Source organism: Prunus mume, linkage group LG4 (genome assembly GCF_029339155.1).
Source record: "Prunus mume cultivar Tortuosa linkage group LG4, ASM2933915v1, whole genome shotgun sequence".
Classification (NCBI taxonomy): Eukaryota; Viridiplantae; Streptophyta; class Magnoliopsida; order Rosales; family Rosaceae; genus Prunus; species Prunus mume.
The window spans coordinates 12,936,699-12,958,521 of NC_142701.1; the positions used below are offsets into that span (position 1 = coordinate 12,936,699).

Sequence of the window (21,823 nt, forward strand, 5' to 3'; positions counted from 1 at the left end):
AGAGATGGTAAGTCAAATAAAAAGGTGACATTATTAACACAAAGAGAGCAAAACATCTTTACAAAGACAAGTCAACTGGTTTTTAGCCATGCCAACCATAAAAATACACAAACAAACAACAAACAAACAAACTCATTTGCCATTTCATTTTTATTCTGGCAACTCGTCAGCTCAGCAGCTTTGGTAATTTTCTGCAGCTTTTAGATATATCTTTCTTTCTTCTTTTTTCTATAGCTAAGCTTACCTAAACCCACCAGACAAAAAGCACCCACTAAAGCATCCAATTTATATAGACGCTAGCCGAGCCTGAGCAGGGAGGGCCAGCCTTCAACCCAACCAAAAACAAAAGAAGAAAAAGGTATAGGCATGCCTTGGGCTTAGGGACTGAGCCCACCTCTCCTTACCTATTTTATGAAATGACAAACATGCTCTCCTACATCACTCATGCTTCATGCTCAAAGCAAACATCAAAATGGCATTGTTGGCATGTGTGTAATTTCAGAAATCTCTCTCTCTCTCTCTCTCTCTCTCTCTCTCTCTCTCTCTCTCATACAACATTTCATTATAAGATGATGATCATGCATGAGAGAAGTGGGAAATCAGAGGAATCTTTTGTTGATCTAAATTTATTTAATTACTTTCTGAAAACCAATGAAAAGGACAGGTGCCAATTAGAGACCACTCTCCCAAAGTAAGCCCAGACACATCTATACATGCATTACACACTATCTATATCTATATTCATATATTGACCTAACATTGCAACAATATATATATATATATATCTTTGGGGATGAGAATCTCTTTATATAACTCTGATTTTTTTTTTATAAACCCACTTTAACTGATGATAGGCTAATCATTTCTTAATTATTTGATTGCTCAACACATATGATATAAATTTATATACATATGTAAATTTATTAATTAATTGATTAAGTCTCCCTCTAGCTCTTTCTCTCTTGCGTCCGCACATGAACACACACGTACACACAAAGAAACATTATATATATATATATATATAAATTTTGGCTACTCGAAGCTTGAGAATTTAGGGTTCGTTTAGGAGTGATTCTGGATATGCCATAATCACTTATGAGGAGAATCATCTCTCATGTGCTTCTCCATGATTTTAAGTGATTTTAAACATAAACACCTCCCATGTGCTTCTCCATAAAGGTGTTTTGTGACCTATTCAGAATCACTTCCAAACGGACCCTTAAGGAAGTTAATTAGGAGGCAATTATTTAATGGTGGCTGATCTGTTGAGAAGGCACTTGCAGAAGCACTAACTAATCATGCATCTTATATAAATATACCAGAAACTAGAAAGTGAAATAATAGCCCTTTAGAAATTAGTATCTTAATGGCAATATATATAATCCTTGATTTACTTAATTAATATAAGCACTGATGATCATAAGAGTTGCTATCTAACTTAATTTACAATATCAAGCAATAGCAACACCCATGGAAGTAATAACATCAGGTTACAATTATTAATTCTTACAACCAGGTCACATCAATTTCTCTTTTTTCTTTCCACTTTTTAAGAAAATATTCCCACACTTCTATTATAATTTAATTTATATCTAGAAAGAACAAAATCATTGACCCACTACTGAGCTTTTTCTATTTTTTTTTATTTTTTTATTATGGTGGAAATATTCAAAACCCATTTCTCACCTTGTCCAATTTTCCCACTCTAGGTACTATATATGTGGAAATATCCATAAAAATACAGAACACTCTCTCTCTCTCTCTCTCTCTCTCTCTCTCTCTCTCATATGTATATAATTCTAACTATTTTATGGGGACAAGTTATTTTTTAAAAATGGTGCATTACCTCTACAATAGCGAAGAATTACAGAATACTACTCTGTAATGATATTTTACGTCAATCACGCACTGTTATATAAACAAATCACGCATGATGATATAATACGTGATTTGTTTGGAATATTGCCACAGTGGCATAAAGTGAGGTACAAATTTCTTGAGCCAATGAGAAAGAGTGATCTTACCTCGGGATTGAATCCCACTTGTACCCACATTAGGTGTCAAACAGCATCTCTATTTTTCTATCTCTTTTGTTTTGAATTGAGCAGCAATATCCAAACACAACCAAAGCTAACTTTGCTCAGCCTACATGTTCCATGTACTGTGTACATGTACACATCCTTTCTGCCTTGAGCACATTTCACGAATCTTTTTGCTTGGAGAATCCAATGCTTTTTTGTACCCATAATCCGTATCCCACCCCTACATCACTTTTACTAACATGCATATGTTCGCATATTCAAAGTCCCCTGCTTTAAAATTAGATAGTAATAATATATTGCTACATGAGAGAGAGAGAGAGAGAGAGAGAGAGAGAGAGAGAGAGAGCTAAACCTACATAAGATTTGAATCATTAATTAGTGTGAGTTTAAGTATATGATCGAATGCTTAAGACAAATTATTTTTACTTTTTGCAAATTATGTTTGAAGTGGGCCCACATATTGGACCGCCCACGATTTTGGGGGTAGTGGCAGCATAATTTATTTACTTTTTTTGCCTTTAATGGGAAGTACCAACTCAATCTCAATATAATTAAGAGAGTGAAATTGAACACAAGAGGAAGCTTTAGGGGAAGTTTTGTTGTTGCCCTACTCAATCCTGCATGGTGTTCCTGTTTACCAATGTCTTAAATTTAATGGGTTTTGGAGTGACCCATGCACTATGCAGTCAAACTGACATGTCTCTGGACTGGATGAGTAAGGTAACATGACAAAATACTAACTATTTTTCAACATTTTTGTGTTTTGTTTGATTTGTTTTCTTGGTATAGTAACAACACTCATAAATTATTATTGTGGGACCTACCTTTATATATATATATATATATATATGTTACATTCATGTAAGATGTTAGCTAGGGACATCTTCTTACATTGGAACCTCTTGTTTTGTTGCTAAGTTGACATGGCGAACCTCTTGTTTTGTTGCTAAGTTGACTTGTGCGCCAGAGCTCATACTTACCTGGTAAAGAGCGAAGTATTTGTATTTCATGAATACTTGAACCATTTGATAAGTATTTGCTAATACAACGTATATGTTCCATGCACGCTAATTGGTATATGTATCAAATTAATCTTAATATATATTTATATATAGACAACCATAATATTACCATGAATTATAACTTGGAAAATTAAAACCATGGGGCAAAAGATTTGTCAAAAAGAGCCACATACGTAAGTCATTAATTAAAATGCCGGCATATCAAGTTTGATCATATCACGAGGCCTTCCCTTTGGGAAGAAGATTGACAGACAGTAATTAAGACAAAAAGAGTAATTAATTATATATTTAAGAAAAAACAAAAAACAAAAAACAAAATTATAAAGGATGTTCATGTTCAATTATATGGTGATCCGTATGTGGCAGCTAAAGCTAGCTAAGTAGCCAAAGCTAACCCTGCCAGGGTTTGTGGGTTTGGTCAAGGGAAGAAGAAGCAGCAGCTGTTGCTGCACTGGTCACGCAGCTTCCAAGCCCAGCAATGTTGAGAATGTCACTGTGAGAGAGAGCTCTCAACCCTAGGAAGTCTCTGGTCAAACCTTCGCCATGGCCACCACCTTCATCACTGGCGCTTGACCTGTTGAAATGGGCAGATGATGGATTGTTTGAATTGTTTGTGTCTTTCTTTGAATTGTTCAAAACTGTTGGCATGGACCCAAAAGCATCCAGCTCAAAAGAAGCTCCTTCGAACCCAGTTCCAGAGGACAGAGAATTCATCATGTCACGCAGAAGAGAAGCTTGATGTTGATTTTGATTTTGGTTTTGGTTTTGGCTTTGATGATGATGATGTTGATGAATACCTGAGGATGATGCAGGAGGACCAGTGCCATTACTAGAAGCACTGGCTCCTCCTGCCCCCGTTGTTGCTGCTGCAGCTGTATTATTCCCAAAACTGGACACGTGACCACCAAAATCAGGCACGTGACCCTGGTTGTTCTGGTGGGACCTCATCATGGGTTGTGGTGAGGAACCTGCAGAGGTTGCTGCTGCTGCAGAGGCTGTACTATTCTTGCTGCTCATTGTTGCACCCATCTGAGCTGCCTTCTGAAGCAATGCAGTTGCTGACATGTGTGGGGAAGGGGCAGGCTGGAAGGGTGGGAGGGTGGGGCCCAGGCTAGGGTTAGGGTTCGGGTTTGGGTTTGGGGCTGTACTGTTGTGATCATGGAGAGATAAATTTTGGTGGGTTTGTGTGAAATTTTGGTCTAGCCTTGTGGAGAAGATTGAGGAGGATGAGGAAAGGTCAATGGAAGTGTTGTTGGGTGGGCCAGGGCAGGCCAGCCAAGGAGGCAGGTCTGGCCTCAGGCTTGTGAAACTTTGCTGCTCTTTTTTCAATGAAAATCCATGGAGGTCTTGGAATTGGTGGGCTAATTGAACTTGGTTAAGGTTCATGTGATGATGATGAGATGCTGATGTAGATCCAGGCTGTTGTAATTGCTGTTGTTGAGGGGAGATGAGGAGAGGGTTATTATTTCCTGTGGTGATGGCTCTTGCACTCTCCTCTGCTAAAGCATCACAGAAGGCTCTGTGGGTGATGAAACTATCCCTCCTGAAGCAGAAAAAACTTGTGTGAAACAGGAATAACATTGTTGTGGAATTTTTCCCCAAAAAAATCCCAAAAACAGACAAACCACAAGAAAACAAAAGCAACCATAAAGTGCTCTATTACATAAACACATTTGCAGATATGTATTGACTTCCCTCTCTCTCTCTTTTGCTCATCTCTTTCTGTTTTAATAAAAAAAAATTCAGAGAGCTAAGGACAGACAGTCCAAATTAGGGTGGTGCATTAAAAATTTCCATCCATAGTAAGTTGAAAGCATGCCCTTCATCCCCACTTTTCTCTAGATAGGTGTCAAAGTAGGAGCACCAAATAAAGAATGTGACTTAAATACAACCCAATAAGGCCAAAATAAGTAACTTATTTGAACAAATTCTATGATTTGAAATCTGGGTTTTCAGAAATTAATTAGCTTTTGCTAAAATTCCCCCCCACTATCCTTAGGTGAAGTGAAGATGTATGTCTTGTTAGTGTTTGAATAAATTACTAAGAGAGTGGTCTTGCAATTTCATGAATGTGAACGCTTGAAAAGATGATGAATTTGAGGTTAATTAGTTACCTCGAGAAAAGGGTTCCACAGTCACATCTGTACTCCCTAGTGCCACAGGTCTTGGAATGAGCTTTCCAATCCGATTGAACCGCGTACCGCTTTGAGCACTTGTCACATTTCCACTTCTTCTCACCATGCTTTCTGCAAAAGTGCTTCTTGATTCCAGTCAGGTCACCAAGAGCTCTTGAAGGGTCATGGTGCACACAGCTGGCTTCTGGGCACACATACACCTTCTTCCTCACCTCTTTGCTTGTTCTTTGCTTAAGCTTCCATGGCAGATTGTGCCCTCTTCTGTGAAGCTGAAGATTCTGATCTCTTTGGAACCCCTTATTGCAGATCTCACAGATGAATCTGTTTGTTGCCATGAGTGTCTTGGGAGACAAGGCTATTACTTCTGCTTCTGGGTCTGATTCAAAATTAACCAAAAGTTTTAATTTAAGTTTGAACCAGAACATCCACAGAGAGAGAGAGAGAGAGAGATCATATTAATTAAGTTTGGTTACCTGGATTGCCTGGGAGGTTTCTCTTCTTTTTCAGAGCTGGTTGAGTTTGAGATGGAGGTGGAGCAAAAAACTGTTGGGAAAAACTGGTGCCAATTTCATTTCTGTTGCCAGAAGAGACACTGGCAGCTTCACCTGATGCTGAAGTTAGATTAGACATATTCTCATCCACCAGTTGTGAGTGTTGCTGTTGCTGTTGTTGTTGGAACATCAAACCCTTCATCATCTTTTTGTGGGATATGAAAATTCTTGAATTGCTATTAAGCTTGCATCATTATGGCCCATGTATATGTGGATCTTGATTCTCTGAGTGATGAGAAGACTTCAGGATCTGATAATTAAAGACAAAACAAAACAAAGAAAAAAGCTGAAGAGAGAGAAGGAAGGAAACCTAATAAGAGGCAAAAATGGATGTCACTCAGTTTTAGTCTTTCAACCCCATAACACCCACTATGCACACACACACCTTGATTGTTTCTTACTTAAATTTGTTTGGCTCCAACCCAAGAGACAATTTTTTGTTTTTTGAAGGCTCAAAAGAAACAACAGAGAGAGAGAGAGAGAGAGAGAGAGAGGAGTGCAGCTAAACCAGATCCTCTAGCTAGCTAGCTACTTTTCTCCTTCAATATGGTTCAGTAGCCATATGCTTGACAATACCAAGAAAATCCAAACTATGGCCACACAAATATGAAGAAAAGATAAATACTGGCTATATAAGACTTAGAGAGAGAGAGAGAGAGATGTGGATGATAAGAGATATACCTCTGTAATCCTCAACCAGTCCAAAACAAAACTCACAAAAACCACAACCGAAGGGAACCCTACGGCTAAACACTGACGTTTGCACTTTCTGTCTTTTCCTCTATTCTCTTCCACAAACCCCAGAAAAATTTCTCTCTCCCTTCTCTCTCTTTCTCTCTCACTCACTTCTTTATTATTGTATGCACAAGAAAAGCTTTTAACAAAGTTATATCTTTTCTGAACCTAAGAAACCTTTAAACTAATCACTACTATACTCTCCAACCTTTCCCTTCTATCTCTTATAAAGTAAGCAGGAAAAATAAAAAAAGGAGAGCATAAAAAGCAACCATGTAAAAAGACAGTATCATTTGTACATTTATATATATAAATCTATATATATATATATATGAGAGAGAGAGAGAGAGAGAGAGAGAGAGAGAGAGAGAAAGAGAGAGAGTGATTTTGAAATGTATGTTTTACATCATGGGCAGTAGACCCTTTCCCAAACTTTCTACAATTACAGTGGCATGATTGATCCATTGATTAATTCTCTAACAGGGCATGGCTTAAAGCTCTTTTCAGCTTTTTAATATTTTCAGTTTTCTATTACATTTTTCTGCCTCTTTACCCTTCACTTATTCTCACTTAAATCACAACTTACAAGGATAAAACAAAGGGTTGAAATTTCTGACAATTTTGCATGCTTCGAAGAATAAAAAAATCTACCAAATACAGATTCGATCAGATTATGGATCTACACAAGCTAAAGCTCTGTAGACAACTGCTTGGCCGCCTCTTTTGCTTTATCGTAAGATGCATATATATTCCACAAGTACCCTAAAACAAAGTAATTATATGATTAATTAATTGTGTTTTGGGAGGGAAAAGGTTAAAAACAAAGACTAATTCAAGCAATTACATTGGATTATACCAAGGAGAGAGAAAGGTACACATGTTGACTACCATGTCAAGAAAAGTTATAGGACAAGCATTGCAAGACCCTCTTAACGGAATTGATGATATTGACTTTAATCATGTGTTAATATATTGTTTACATTGACTTCAACCAAAAAAAAAAAGTTTAGGTAGGAATTGATGATGATTTTCTTCTTGTTTTCCCCCATGGGATATGATTAATGATTTGCATTGCACGAATAGAAATATATTGTTCAGAAAAATACATAACATCTTTTCTTTTATGTTTAGCCATGGTAAAATATTGTCTAACAAGGAGAAAAAATTGTGAGAGGAAATTTTTTTTTTATTTTTAATATAAGCAATATTCTACTTTAATCTAATCTAAACTACGGAGAGGGGGATTCAAACTCGGGTGCAGAGTGAGAAGCACATCCGCTCTACCCAAGACTAAGCTCATGCCTACATGAGAGGATTTACATATTGGCCAATGCTAATATTATAATGAATATATATATATCAATGCTAACATTTATTGGTAACATAATGTGGCAAAAATTATCATATATATATATGGTTGGTCTTTCTAGTATAAAAATTATCAATGGTGATGAGTCATTAATTATTTAAGAGATTCACTTTGTCCAAAAGAAAAAAAAGCCTACTTGGTTATGCTATATGCACAAAGAAGGGTATCTAGCACCATCCACACTTTGATATGGTGCCATTTACACCAACCATTATTCTCATTGGAAGGAGAATTTTGTTTCAATTATGGAAAGAAATGTCATTAATTAATTATATCTATATTTGTCTGCACTGTTCTGAGGCTAGATGGTGAAAGGACACTGGTCAAGGGTTTGACTAGATCAAACACAACCGAATTGTTCATCAAATTTAAAATCAGATAGTACAGACAAATTTTGAAAATAACTTAAATCAGAAGAAGGGATGAAAAAGAAAAGTTGTAACCAAAATCAAATGACTACCACAAAAAGATATGAGCAAATAAGCAGAAAACCTTACTTGTAACGGGGATAACACTATTTTGCTATCTCGGATCAATAACACAATGACACGTAAAAAAAGTTATCTCATCTACATTGTCATGTCTTTCTATCCATGCATGATGCATATACAGAATTTTAAATAATGTAGGTACATATGGAGCTACACCATCTTACTGTTCGTTCATGTTTTTCGATAAGCTTGAGTAAAATAAGAGGTTTTAAAGAAGTGCTGGGCATAAAAAAACTAATTTCATTTTTGTCATTTTCTTGTTTTATTCTTCAATGATTTAGTTTTTGAAATGGGATCTTGCTCGACCAAAGTCTCAATATGCTCTCCCAGCTCATCTCTGGGATTAGAATAATCAATGAAATTTTAAAAGGACCAAAACCAGAAAAAGTATGAGAAAAGTTTCCATGTATTGTAATGCACACAAATGTTGTTTGGCACCATCTGATGACTACATTTAGACCCTGTCATGCATGTCATGTGTTGATGCAAACTGATTCACATATAATGTTTGCTTTGCCCATGCGCCAGAAGATTCGATCATTATATTTTTCCCGACAAAATATAGGTATGTAAGGCATGAATTGCATGATGATGTAAAACATGTACACACAAGATAATCAGCATTTCAACAAAGAATTTAGCATAAATAAATATAATCATTGTCGACATTTATCCCGAATCGGCTCATATAAAACACTGTCACATTAGTTGGGATCAATTCGAAAATTTAGGATTTTGATTTGGTGTTTTCAGGACTACTAGCCACTTAGTGAATGAGCAATGCTAGAAATGCTTGAATGAAACCTAATTATAAATTTTCGAACATCCGAGCTTTTGAGGGCAGTGTTTCATTTTCCATATTTCTGTCTATTCTAAACCTTAGTTATCCCTTGGACTGCTGAGTCACATGGGGCATCATAATTTGGATAGCTCAAGTCACAATGGGACAGGTAGCTCAAGTAAAATTTTATGCTAACTCTAGCATATATTACATGTACTATATGTATACAAAGGTTCTCCATACGAAGGACGTTAAGAAAAGCAAGACGCGTTAAGAAAATTTCACTTCAACTTAATTCTCTTCACTCTTGATCTAATTTATATTGAGTGGATTGATTATTTAGGGTATAGAAGGGTCCTTTAGAGCTTTCATTTTAGGTTTTTGGGATCCGAAACTAGAAATCTTATGTCTAAGCTCTAAATTATGATTCTACACCCTAAAATATAATTCATGTCAATAAATGAGATCAAATTTGAAGAAAATTAAGCAATAAATAAGATCAAATTTGAAGAAAATTGAGCAAGAATGTACGTGTCATGTCTTTAAAAAAAGACAGAAAGTCGTACATGTAGAACCGAATTGTATTATATTATATATTATATAGTACATTGTATATGTAATTTGATATTGAGGATTCCATCTTTGAGATTGAATAAACTTGGGGACTAAAAGGGAACATACACCAGCCAGATAAGCACTAAACCATAACCATACAAAATATCACATTCTATATGAGTTGGATATGATCAAATTTTAATGGCTATGTATATAATATCAAATTGAGGTCGGCTAGCTGATATAGATTTATAATTTTAGTCAGTGGTAGGTGTGTGAGAGATTGAAATTGCCCTTTTGCAAGCCCTAAAGGTTAAAATCTCCCTTGCTAGTAGTTCTATAAGACGTAGCCTTTAATTGCAGTAAAAGTGCTACAAGATATGATGAGACTGAAAAGAAAGGACCTGTGTTTTGTGTTGTTCTGAGAGTTGAAATAGTAACTTCCTCAATTCACATGCATTTGTTTTGTTTTCTTCTCTTTCTTGATTTTGATTTTTCAACCATCCATATCTAACTGGTCCCTTTGCAAATTAACTTGTAGCGCCATTAATTTACTGAATTTATTTTCTTCGAGCCTGTGAAAATTTAGGGTATATATTAGTCAGGCCAGTCAGTTTTGTGCCACTCAATTGGTTCTCAAGCATTTATAGTGGTTGAGCACTATAATAAGTGTAGTGTCTCTTTGCTAATTATCTCTTTTTAGGACATTTCTTATTGAGAAAAGCGATAGTATATTAAACTCACACACATTATACAGATGTTAGGACTCGAATCTAGGATCTTGCCTGAATAATACTCCAAACTACTACACTAGTGACTTCTTTATTTTTGCTAATTAATTTTACTTCTCTATAGCTTTGATATAATTTCTTGTGAAGTTCCTGAATCAGCCACTTCGTAGGAAAGTGTCAATTTTTTCACTGATTCCCCTTCACATGGTTCTGAGGTATAAGTTTGCTATTTATTCATTCATCTATAGGCGGATTGAGGGAGGGAGGGAAGATGAAAGTAAAAAAGGAAACCATTTGGAAGTTGAATTAAATAAGTAGATGAGGGTTACAATAAACATATCATCTTTGATTTCTCAATATAAATATTTAGGTTACTTAAATTGAATGGTTATGTGTTAAGTATGTTCAAAGGAAGATTCCTGCTAAATATGTGGGTGCGCATGTCATATGAATTTCACATTTATAAATATGTGTTATGATATTGCGTATTGCGTACGATTAACTGACGATAACACAAATCATGTTAAAATTAATCAAACACTCTCATCTAATAGCACAACACACCGTAAATTAAGTAACACATAAAAGTGGAAAAAAGGTGGAGTAAAAGACAGTTCTTTAACACTTTCAGTTACCAAATGTTCTTACACTATGATGACATGACTATTAATTTTGATCTGAATCAATTATTTCAATAGATTTGTTATTTTATTTTAAAGATTTGAATCCTTATGGGATTCTCTTTTCAGGTATAAAACCATATTTTGCATATCATGCAAAAGATTCAACACATGGCAACCCTAACTCTAGCTAGCTAGCTCCAACTTTCTTCGTTTTTTTTCTGGAAGACAACCCTATTGATCATACAACTTTTTGAAAGGCACCATATCAATTCGTTTTTGTTTCTGAAAATCATTTCCAACCTCCATAAAGAATGTGCTCTCTCTCTCTCTCTCTCTCTCTCTCTCTATATATATATATATATAATATGTGCATGCAAATTCAATTTTATTGAAAAGAAAGAAGAAGAAGAATAAAACAGTTCATGCTGTAGTCAACTAGTATGTCACTGTTCTTTTATGTCGAGCATGCGCAGCCTTATTAGATTCATTCTCCGAAATAAATAAATAAATAAATAAAAAAGCAACCAAAAAAAAAAAAAAAAGGTTGAACAAATCATGCTGATTGGACTGTTCTTTTGGGTGCTGTATCATGTCACGTGAGAATAACATCCCTTCTGCCCCAAATGCGAAGCAAGTAGAGGACTGGAGGAGGAGGAGAAGGAGGAGGCGAGTGAATAATCGGATGTTCCACTCATGCACTGGGAGTTCACGGGCGGTGTACTTGGGGGACCCCACACAAAATGATTGAAAATTTGCGGGCCCCACTACCTAGTAGATTATTGTCAACCATGAAAAAAAAAGAAAAAAAAAAAGCAAAGAGAGTTGCCCTCCATGCACCACTACACCAATTACCTTCTTTTGCCAACTTACAAGAGGGTGCGAGCCACTCCCTCATATAATTGATATCAAAAGATTTATTTGTACTTTTAGTTATCGATCTAATGCTATTTCACTTTTTAGAACGTTAAAATAATTTGATTTGATTTTTTTTTAAATATAAGCGATAGTCTACCTTCAAACTTAATACTACTAGTCTGCAAATTAAGGTTCTTTTTCACTGAACTAGGCCTTGTTGGCAAATTTGAATCTTTATTCTCAACCAAACTATCGTTATAATTTTGCATTCTCAGTGTATAAATCTACTCGATTTAAAACCAAACAAAATGAATATTCAAAAGGGGTGGAGTGGATCCGGGAGACAAGTTCCCCTACACAAAATTTTACATGAAAATTAAATAGTGTGTTTAAGGTATTTTAGTAACATATACACCCTTAAAATGTCACATTTTTCTAACTCAATTGAGTTCCATGGTGTGTTTCCCTAATTCTAGATTTATTTATTTATTTTCTTTCAATTTGAGAGCACAAACATAGTCACACCCTTCACAATATAGGTTTCTAGTTCCGCCCTTGCACGAAACGTTCCAATAATAAGAAGTGAAAACCCGAAATTGTTCTCATATAATGTAGCGGAGGGATGCCGAATAAGACTATATAACGTTGGGGACTTTGTTTAATGAATTTCTTTGTTAGTACCTTCAGTAGGGTTGCATCTATTAATTCCTAACAAGGTCAAAACATTAAATAGGCTCTTCCTTCTCTTCTTGAATATCTTGTAATATTGTACATTTCTTGTGTACGCTCTTGTTTACAAGAGTTTCTTTCACCGTGGGCTTCAAACACCCGTGATAAGGACCCATTGGAAGACCCGTCCTTGACCCGAAAGTTATGAGTGGCACCGCGTTAGGGAGACACTTGCAAATGCGTGCCTTAAAAGAGAGAGAGGGAGAGAGAGAGGAGAAGAAAGTCTTCCCTGTGAGTTGAGTTGTGAGTGTTGACAGGAGGGAGTTGTCAGAAGAGACGGCAAAATTCCCTTTGACACCTGTCATGCCCTTATTTACCCCCCTTTTTATATTCACAAGTGCTACCCTGTGGCTCCCACTAGACAATCACTCACTCTCACGGCCCCAAAGATAAAAGATGTTAGACAAAAGACAAACCCATGGCATGCATAAGCAAGTAAAACTTAGTAAAGAGTCTTACAAGGAGGCAAATTCTATGCTATATTGATATGAACCATATGATGTAAGAATCCAACAGTAAATAAGAGTGCCATCGATCTAATAAGCTAGTCTTTTGAGTGAGTTTAAAACGTCATTTCGTAACAAGTGGTATCAAAGCGTAGCCGATTTTCGTTTGTAGGCCCTTGTGGATAAGTGGGTCACCGGCCAAAACGTAAACGGGAAGGATGGTTGTATGCAATTTGCAAACCATGAGTTGCATAAACTTTGAAGGCTCCAGTCTCCAGTCAAACTTTTTGTTAAATGCTGACCATTTTGACAACCCAAAATGCAATTTCCCACAAGCAATCACGTCCTCTTTCACAAGTTGTCTACTACACGCCAAGTCTTCATAGTCAAGACACTCTTGCGTTGACTACTGAGTGCGAAATTAAGAGGATATAAACTTATAAGCAGGTCCTCGATTGTTAAACTTGACTAAGCCAACTCTCTAGAAGCAACATCTAAATGGTCAAACAACCCTGCTTTAAGAATTTTACTTCTAGTCTATCCATGAAGCACAGAACATTGCAATAGTTTCCTAATAGCTTTACATCATGCAATATTAAGATGACTGGTAAAATGATGCCGCTAATCTTAATCGAAAGTGTAGGCATCCGGGAAAATTTAAGATGACTGCACGATTCAAAATCACCGACAAAGTTCAGTAGAATGAGTAGCAATTGAAATTTATATTGTAAAGCTAATGAAAGATCAATTCACAATTGAGGTTTTTAAAAAAATATACATGTAATCTGTCTTAATCAAGAAAAGAAATGAGGCCATTTACGGCTAGAATGCTACTGGTACACGAAGTCCATCATAGCTCAGTTGTACATCAAGACCCTCTGTCTCCATCAATTTCATAAGATAATCACTCACCTTTTCATGATCCATCAGATGCATCATGCCTTCATCAGTGCAACAAGGAAAAGAAGCAATATAGTTTAATTACTAACAAAATTCCTTGGTGAACGTTATAAAAGAAACTAACAACTTATCTTGATTAAAAACGCATATTACTACGAAATTGACTGGTATATCAAAGTAGGAAAATACCAGTGAACAAAGTTCTCTTCGGTTGGATTTTCCGTACTTCCTCCAAAGCCTGAAAAGAAAGTAAATAAAACTTAAAAGTTCATTGAAGATGGATCATTACAAGAAGGAATAAAATGGTATACCCTTGGAAGTCCAAAATGTGTTGCAGTAGACCGATCTGGCCGCAAAGCATCCTGAAGAAATCATTTGACATATCAGCCCAGTCAGAAAAGAAGAACTATCATGTGATTATGAAAAATGAGAATCCATAAAACAAGCTACGAATGTGAAAGAGAGGAGAAGGCACCAGAATCAGAAGTTCACAGTTTTTCAGAAGTGGGTAAGTTTCTTCAGGTATGTCACTGACGTCACTGTGAATGTAAACAATTAGCCCTATGATGAAACATTACATAAGAGATCAAAGTACAAGAATAACAACTATATATGTTCGAAGAATAGAACCATACCTAATATAACAAACATTACCAAAACGAAATCCAAGGGAACGATAACCACGACCATGCCACACAGGTAAAGGGGTAAACTGAAACATGGCATTAAAAAGAAAAAACTGGTATGAGTGCCAAGTCATACAATAGATTCATTTTAAGTCAAGTGACAAATTGACAATACCATCTACTGATATTTGCCTGTTAAATTTCAACTGATTTTTACATTAGATCAAGACATACCTTGTTTCACTCATTTTACATGCAGATATAATTCAATTCATACAAAACTACAGTTTACATATCCCAGAGGGCGCAGGTAGTAACACTCATGTTTTAAGAAAATCTCAACCCAACACAAACCAAATGGATATTAATTCTGACCTGCAACCCTTGTACTGAAAATGGATCCTCGTGTATGATATTAAATTGCAACTCTGAGACAGCAGCACCAGCAAGGACGACACTGGTATCCACCAAATAATAATGAGTCTTTTTCATCACCTGTAAATAACTCTCTTAGTATCATATATATGGGATAAGATAGGTAGGTTATGTGATTCTACGAACCACAAATTGATTACAAAACTTAGCAGTAAACAATACATTATTGAATTTAATGCAAGAAAGAAGATGTTTCGACCTCAAAATCACGCTGGGCCACATATATAGGAATGTGGGGTTGAACATTGTTTGTCCAATCACGAAGGTCATCCAGACCTGGAGACAAATAAAACGGAGAAACTCAGTATGTGTACATTAAAGAGAAATTTAAAAATAAAAAAAATAAAAATAAAAGATAGAAGGAAAGAGAACAAAAAAAAAAAAAAAGATCCAAAGCATCATCATAAGTTTGTTAATTGTTTAGAGAATAGCATTAGAAAGTGTTTATGACAGAGACCTCCAACTGCATCAGCATGAGAATGAGTAATAATAACCGCATCAATTGTTCTTATCCTGACAGAAATACAACTAGTTATGACAAGGTACATACCAGACAAGAGACACATAATCATAATGGAATCTGCAGGAGCACCACCAATTTAACCATATATGCAAGTCTTTGAATACAAAGAGACCCCTATGAGAAAAGCAACTGAAGGAAAAAAATGGATTTGCAACTTTAAAATTCCAAAAAAGGACGTTTCAACATATGTCAAAATTGATAACCAACTCTGGTGTTATGCAGAAAAACTGAAACCCAAACAATTTAAGGATGGACCCACAAAATTTATTGTGCATAATCCAGGGACGGGTGGGAGAAATTTTACAGTACCAAAACACCACATGCTTCAAAGACCGCTAGAAACTAGCAAGTTTTAAGCCAATGTGAATAAAATCCCGTGACCATAAAAGATGTCCCCCCTCAGATGAAGAAAGGTTATTTGCCTACCTCCCCATTTTTCTGTTAATATATGCACAAATTATAGTGTCCCACTCTTCTTATAACTCCTAGCAAACTACAATAATACCCTTCTTAAAATTCTGTAGAACTTTCCTGACATAAGATAAAATAGCAGGCAAGACCTTCCAGCTAGCTAGATAATTTAGCTATAACACATGAGAGACCAATTGGTGTCTTGAAATTATATAAATGATCGATTAAAGAAAACGAGTAGATGAGAAAATAACTAACCCATAGGAAGGAAACCATTTTAGAGCACTGTGGTAGAAAAACCTGCACAACAGAGACAGAAATGCAACTTTAGCCAACACAGTATGGCATTTTATCATTGAGGAACAACAAAATCTCATTCATATTAACTGTCTTTTCTTTATATTTTCCTTTTTTGCTTCTGGAATAAGTAAGGTTGTAGTAACAAGATAAAACAACAAAGAAATAACTGAATCCATCTCTATCACTTATGGCATATTATTTAATACAAGAAGATGGCCTTGACTACAGTTATAACAATCATTAGCAGAATTATTATTTTAAGTAATTTATGCCTAAGTTCTGCCTATACATACATATAAAATAAAAAAAGCCGCCATCAAACCAACCCATATGGCTGCAAGTGAGATTCTATTTGATTGATGGATCTTTGCCTCATGGGGAGGCAGCTAGTACCACTAAGCCACAAGGCCTGCGGTACTGAATTATCCAGAAAACATGATTCTTGGATGACACACCCATGTGCCGTCTTATACTGAACTCTTACATATTCTATTATCCATTTACTACATATGAGAAGCAGATAGTTATGTGGATTATCTTCCCCGCCTACCAATGAACTCAGCGAGTTCGTTAGGTTGACTAAAGTCTTACATATTGCAAATCTTTAATTTAAACTGCCGAGTATTTTGATGCATGTTACTTTCCAAGAAACCATTGCTACACAACTGCAGATTGAATATTTTAAGTTGAATATTTTAAGCCATTAACCAACCGCAGAATAGAGCTATTGCAAAGCAGAGAAGTCAACAGGCATTCTAAAAAGTAACATAGATACTACATGTATGGAAACTATATATAACTTACTTTCCAGCATCAATAAGAACATTACAACTTCCAGATGGTCTAGGATAACGAACAAGGATGCTTGTATTGAGTCTCCGATTTTTATTACCTGGTTCCGCAGCTTTCGAGCAAACCTGCGAAAACCAAAAAGCATTCATTTCTTTATGAATCAGATGTGTTTTTGGTTAGAAACATAGTAGTCCATGCAAAACCTTTGGATATACTATTTCAAAATTACTTAAGCACAGAGGTTTCATAACCATACCTCACATGTCTTTAAAGGATTTGTCAGGCAGCTCACGCGTGGAATTCCTTCACTAGTACCTGTACCTATAAATATGACTTCCGACGGTTCAGAAGGTGACCGTGAGCCAGCGCCGGTGGTTGCTGAATCTGTGATTCATTGCAAAGTCAGGGAATAACTCATCTAAAGCCATAAACAACTGCCTATAGCTCACACAATCCGCAAATGTGAGACCACAAACATTTGCCTTTATGGTACTAACAACAAAAACACCAACATTCTCCGATTCTTCGCCCATCACCGTTCGAATGAGCGCATATAAAGCCAAAAAGATAAACCACCCCCAATAATCAAGGTCACCGATTGACTCATTCAATGCATATATCACAACTGTAAACAAATGTTCAGTTTCAACTTTCAACTTTCAAGCACAAGCAAAAAAGTAAAATTTGGAGCCTAAATCAATGGCATAAAAGTTATTCATACCCAGAACGGATCAAAGCGAATTAAAACGATACCCAGAAATCAAAAATGAAAAATACCACAAATCAGAGGTAGATAATCAATCAAGAAAACATGGTAGAGCTTACTAGATTGAAGGTAAGCATTGAAGATTCGTCTGAAGGGAGAGAACCCATTTGCGGGAGCTGTGATGGGGGAGCTACGGAATGATAGTTGGCGTTTGTAAGTAGCAAAATAGCTTAGAGAAGGAGAGGGCCGGATGGTGCCCAGACATTGAACCATTTGGCAAAAGGCCACCTGAAAGCTATAAACAAATGGAAAGAGAAAAAAGGTCCCTTTATTTATCACTCTTATTTTTTTGGTCGAAATTTATCACTTTTTGGCTCCACTAAACTGGAGTTGAGAATAAGAACTCACCGTAGATTAATCTAACGGCTGGTATTAATTATCTTGGATCAATCCTAGTCGTTGGATCTCAGTTCTCTCATCTCATCTCATCTCTCTCACGGACTCGACTCTTCACTTCTCTTCTCCTCTCTCTCCCCTTGGATTCGAACCTCAGCCTCTATTACCCTCTTGCCGTCGACCAACTGAGACTCAACTCTTCTGTTCTCAGTCTCTCTCTGTCTCGTCTCACTCACTCTCTCTCTCTCTCTCTCTCTCTCTCTCTCTCTCTCTGTGACTCTGTATCTCACGTTCTCTGCTACTGCTTGCGAGTTGCAAGCCAGGGAAAAAGCGCAACTCTTGCACTGTTGTTCGTAGACCTTCCAATTAGCACAACCACTCCACAAGGCAAGGCACTAGGTACTCTTTTCCTCTAGGGCTTCTTAGTTATTAATCTTTTATTCAACTAAACAAGTTTAGGGATGGCTGTGATGAAATTAGGGCTGTTTATTTTGGGGATTTAGGGCTGTTTATTTTGGGGGTTCGTTGACATTGGGTATGAGTTGTGGGGGTTGTGATTATGTATATGCTAGTGTCTTTACATTAGTCCTTTTTATTCCAGGGGCTGCTGTAAATTTTCAATCTTCATCTTTATTTGGTGCCCAATGGACATGTGAGCTGTGAACATGATGATCTGCTTCTCTTTTTTATTTCTTATAATTGATTCATAAAGATTATTACGTGTGAAGCTTTGTTTTCCTGATAAATTTTTTTTTATGGAGGTAATAAACTTCAAATTTGACTGTGAATCTGTGAATATAATTTTATAAATTATAAAACATTGGAAGTTCATTGTTTTAATTTCTTTAGGGTTTATAATTTGTTGGCTTGGATTTCTGTTAATGATATTTGTGTATATGACTCTGTACAGTTTTAAAGAGCCAGCCAGTTGAGCTGCTGCACGAAAGGAAAGGAAAAGAGAAAGAAATGCCTCTGTATGATTGTATGCTGCTGGTGAAACCCCATGTAAGGAAGGAGGCTCTGATGGACTTGGTTGCTAGAGTAAGCAAACATGTTTACAGAAGAAATGGAGTTCTTACTGACATGAAGTCATTTGGCACTGTTCAGTTGGGCTATGGTATTAAGAAGCTTGATGGCAGATATTATCAGGTTGGTTTTTGGTTTTTCCTGCAACCTTGTAGTAAATTAGAATTGTTTGATTGACGTCGTTGTTAGTGTAACTTAGATTTCAGGCCTCTTTTCGCTGTTTGAATTGTTTCATTTTGCAATATGAGAGCAAGCAAGCCTATTGTTTTGTTTGTTGTATTGCATTTGCGGATGTTTTCAAAATGAATTTGTTGCTATAACTTTAGATGCCACTGATGCTTCCTGCTGATAGATAATTAACTTGTACTTCATACCCAGCAATTAGAAAGTACAATGTATGGCAAAATCATGGATGATACTTTCATGGGGTTTTGTCCTCTTTTCTATCTCCGTATGTTGTCTAGTTAGTATTTCTTTCTGAATACAAACCAATTCTTATCTCATTTTGACCAGATAAAATTTTATTTTAAATGAATTTGGTATATGGTATAGGGTCAACTAATGCAAATGACGATGATGGCTACACCTAACATCAACAAGGAGCTGCATTACTTGAACAAGGAAGATAGATTGCTGCGCTGGCTTTTGGTTAAACACCGAGACACGAAGTACGGACTGGAATTTCTTAGTGAAGATGATGCAAAAAGTGAAGTCAGTAGGTTTCATCCGAGCAGCATATATGATGATGAGGACGAGGACGAGGATGAGGACGAGGATGAGGATGAGGACGATAATGAATATGATGTGGACCAAGGAGGAAATCCGACTGAAGGGTAATGTAATTCTGTCATGGATGGTCTGTTGGCATTTTCTTGAAATTCCGGATTTATTTTTGTCATAAGGTATGGTAGTAGTAGTAAGTTTTATGAAGTATGTTGGGGGAATTGGCTTATCAATGTATTAAATATCGTGAGCTTTTAGTTTTGATCTGGGTGGTGCACCTAAATTCCTTTTTTTCTTAATTGGCTAGTAGTGTACAGAATCCATTGAAGATGAACTTGATCATCTGTCTTTGAAGACATCTTTTTAAAGAATAAAAAATAAAATTGCAGTCCTTGACTTGTCTCATCAGCTTTCTCTTAGAGCACTTCCACTTATCACCTTTTGGCACGTAGGCTCCAAAAACAACTTCCACCCATCACCTTTTGCCATGGCAAAAAGTGGGCTCAAGAAATTGAGCAAGACTTGCTTGAGCAAACTAATGTTATGCTGACGTTAGCGATCAATTTAAATATCAAAAAAATTAAAAAAAGAGAGAAAAATATCAAAAAATTCAGAAATTTTTTTTCCTATAAATACCTAGTCATATACTTCACTTCCTACACCAAATGTATATAATTTCTAAAGCATATTGAAGTTTTGGGAGGAGAATGGGGCGTGCTAATTCTGTTTGAAGGATGTGTTTGTTTAAAAGAGTTGTATAGGCTATTGGTTCAAGAAGTTTGCCCCTTTGGTAGCTTGAATTTCTCTCTTTCTCAATTCTCATACGTGGCAAAGCTTAAATAAAGTATTTTCTCTGCACTTATACTCTAAATGTATATATAAAGTGAGAGATGTGACTATATCTTCAATTTGATGTTTAGGTTCACTACAAATATTCGTTGAATAAATTGCGGTCCAATATCCAAACCACAAATTTTTTGAACATTGTCTACAAATCTATAATCCAAACCACAAGTCAGTAGGAAATGGGGGTTTACCAATTTTTCTCACAATCCATTAAGAAAAAAAAGCTCAATTTAGTACTGTAGAGTTAGGGTGGACTTGAGAATCGAATTAAATGTCCCATCTTGTTGGAATAATGTCTTATCACGGACTAAGCTTTCAATCTCATCATGTAAGATGCTTGTTATCCATGATATGAGAGGCCTTAGGTCTTATCAAAGTTGTTCGTTTTATAAGGGAAGTTTTCTATGCACAAATTATCTTGGAGGCCCATTTCTTTACTTTTGGATAGGAATTATAAAAGGAATACGAGACTCGGAGAGTCCTCAAATGCATTCTACAAAGAACAGAGGTCATGTCTCATGTTTGATGAACTTAATAATTCTAGCAACTTTCTCTCTAATCTTCTCTTTTGAACTTTCTTTCTTCTCTTGATGACATCTGTTATTTGTTTCTCAATTACAACAATGTCATTAATTATAAAAAATATATTAATTATATTTCCATATATGCCCTTACTAAAACCAAACGTTTGTACGGGTTTTGACTCTCTCTCTCTCTCTCAATGTAAAATATTCAGTCCCTAAATGTACGCTTTCATTGTGTGTGCCTTAAGTGACTTCTTTACTTGCTCTAAGTAACCATTATTATATTATGGTAATATACATGAAATGCGTTGGAAAAATCTATTGCAGTTAGAGTGTAAGGCTTAAAAGTAAAAGTTCAACTCTTGGAAGATTTTGGGTTAGTCAATCGTATTGAGTCTGTCCAAAAACGTGACAGAACTGGTTGTATACAGTATGTTGTGTGCTTGTCCAATTTAACGGTTCTGTATGTTAGCAACTTTTTCTTATTCAAATACCATACGCCAGCTTAATTTCCTCCATCCTTCCCTCTCATAATTAAAATTAGGCCTAT

The 21,823-nt window shown here is 36.0% G+C and overlaps 3 protein-coding genes across 9 annotated transcripts; 1 reads left to right on the top strand and 2 right to left on the bottom strand.

Annotated features, from left to right (window-relative positions):
* Window positions 1-3,215: 3,215 nt before the first annotated feature.
* On the bottom strand, window positions 3,216-6,708 carry IDD11 (indeterminate(ID)-domain 11). Of its 4 annotated transcripts, none has more exons than XM_008230066.3 (4): window positions 6,432-6,708; window positions 5,673-5,975; window positions 5,179-5,575; window positions 3,216-4,607 (listed from the first exon to the last, which is right to left on the bottom strand). In XM_008230066.3, the coding sequence occupies exons 2-4, from the start codon at window positions 5,893-5,895 to the stop codon at window positions 3,455-3,457; spliced, it is 1,773 nt and encodes a 590-aa protein (XP_008228288.2). In that variant the 5' UTR covers window positions 5,896-5,975; window positions 6,432-6,708; the 3' UTR covers window positions 3,216-3,454. The 4 variants fall into 4 exon arrangements, with proteins under 4 accessions (XP_008228288.2, XP_008228285.2, XP_008228287.2 ...); XM_008230063.3 differs by having other exon boundaries at window positions 5,673-6,000; XM_008230065.3 differs by lacking the exon at window positions 6,432-6,708 and adding an exon at window positions 6,136-6,415 and having other exon boundaries at window positions 5,673-6,000.
* Window positions 6,709-13,768: 7,060 nt separating this feature from the next.
* LOC103327694 (Metallo-hydrolase/oxidoreductase superfamily protein) lies at window positions 13,769-18,120 on the bottom strand. Its single transcript, XM_008230057.2, has 12 exons — window positions 17,878-18,120; window positions 17,309-17,436; window positions 17,065-17,177; window positions 16,219-16,260; window positions 15,484-15,539; window positions 15,226-15,302; window positions 14,967-15,086; window positions 14,601-14,677; window positions 14,441-14,504; window positions 14,277-14,327; window positions 14,155-14,203; window positions 13,769-14,006 (listed from the first exon to the last, which is right to left on the bottom strand). The coding sequence occupies exons 1-12, from the start codon at window positions 18,029-18,031 to the stop codon at window positions 13,888-13,890; spliced, it is 1,050 nt and encodes a 349-aa protein (XP_008228279.1). The 5' UTR covers window positions 18,032-18,120; the 3' UTR covers window positions 13,769-13,887.
* Window positions 18,121-18,225: 105 nt separating this feature from the next.
* LOC103327696 (uncharacterized) lies at window positions 18,226-20,308 on the top strand. 4 transcript variants are annotated; one of them, XM_089050600.1, is made up of 4 exons: window positions 18,264-18,553; window positions 18,756-18,806; window positions 19,065-19,303; window positions 19,733-20,308. In XM_089050600.1, the coding sequence occupies exons 3-4, from the start codon at window positions 19,121-19,123 to the stop codon at window positions 20,015-20,017; spliced, it is 468 nt and encodes a 155-aa protein (XP_088906726.1). In that variant the 5' UTR covers window positions 18,264-18,553; window positions 18,756-18,806; window positions 19,065-19,120; the 3' UTR covers window positions 20,018-20,308. The 4 variants fall into 4 exon arrangements, with proteins under 4 accessions (XP_008228280.2, XP_088906726.1, XP_008228281.2 ...); XM_008230058.3 differs by lacking the exon at window positions 18,756-18,806 and having other exon boundaries at window positions 18,226-18,553; XM_008230059.3 differs by lacking the exon at window positions 18,756-18,806 and having other exon boundaries at window positions 18,408-18,541.
* Window positions 20,309-21,823: the final 1,515 nt, after the last annotated feature.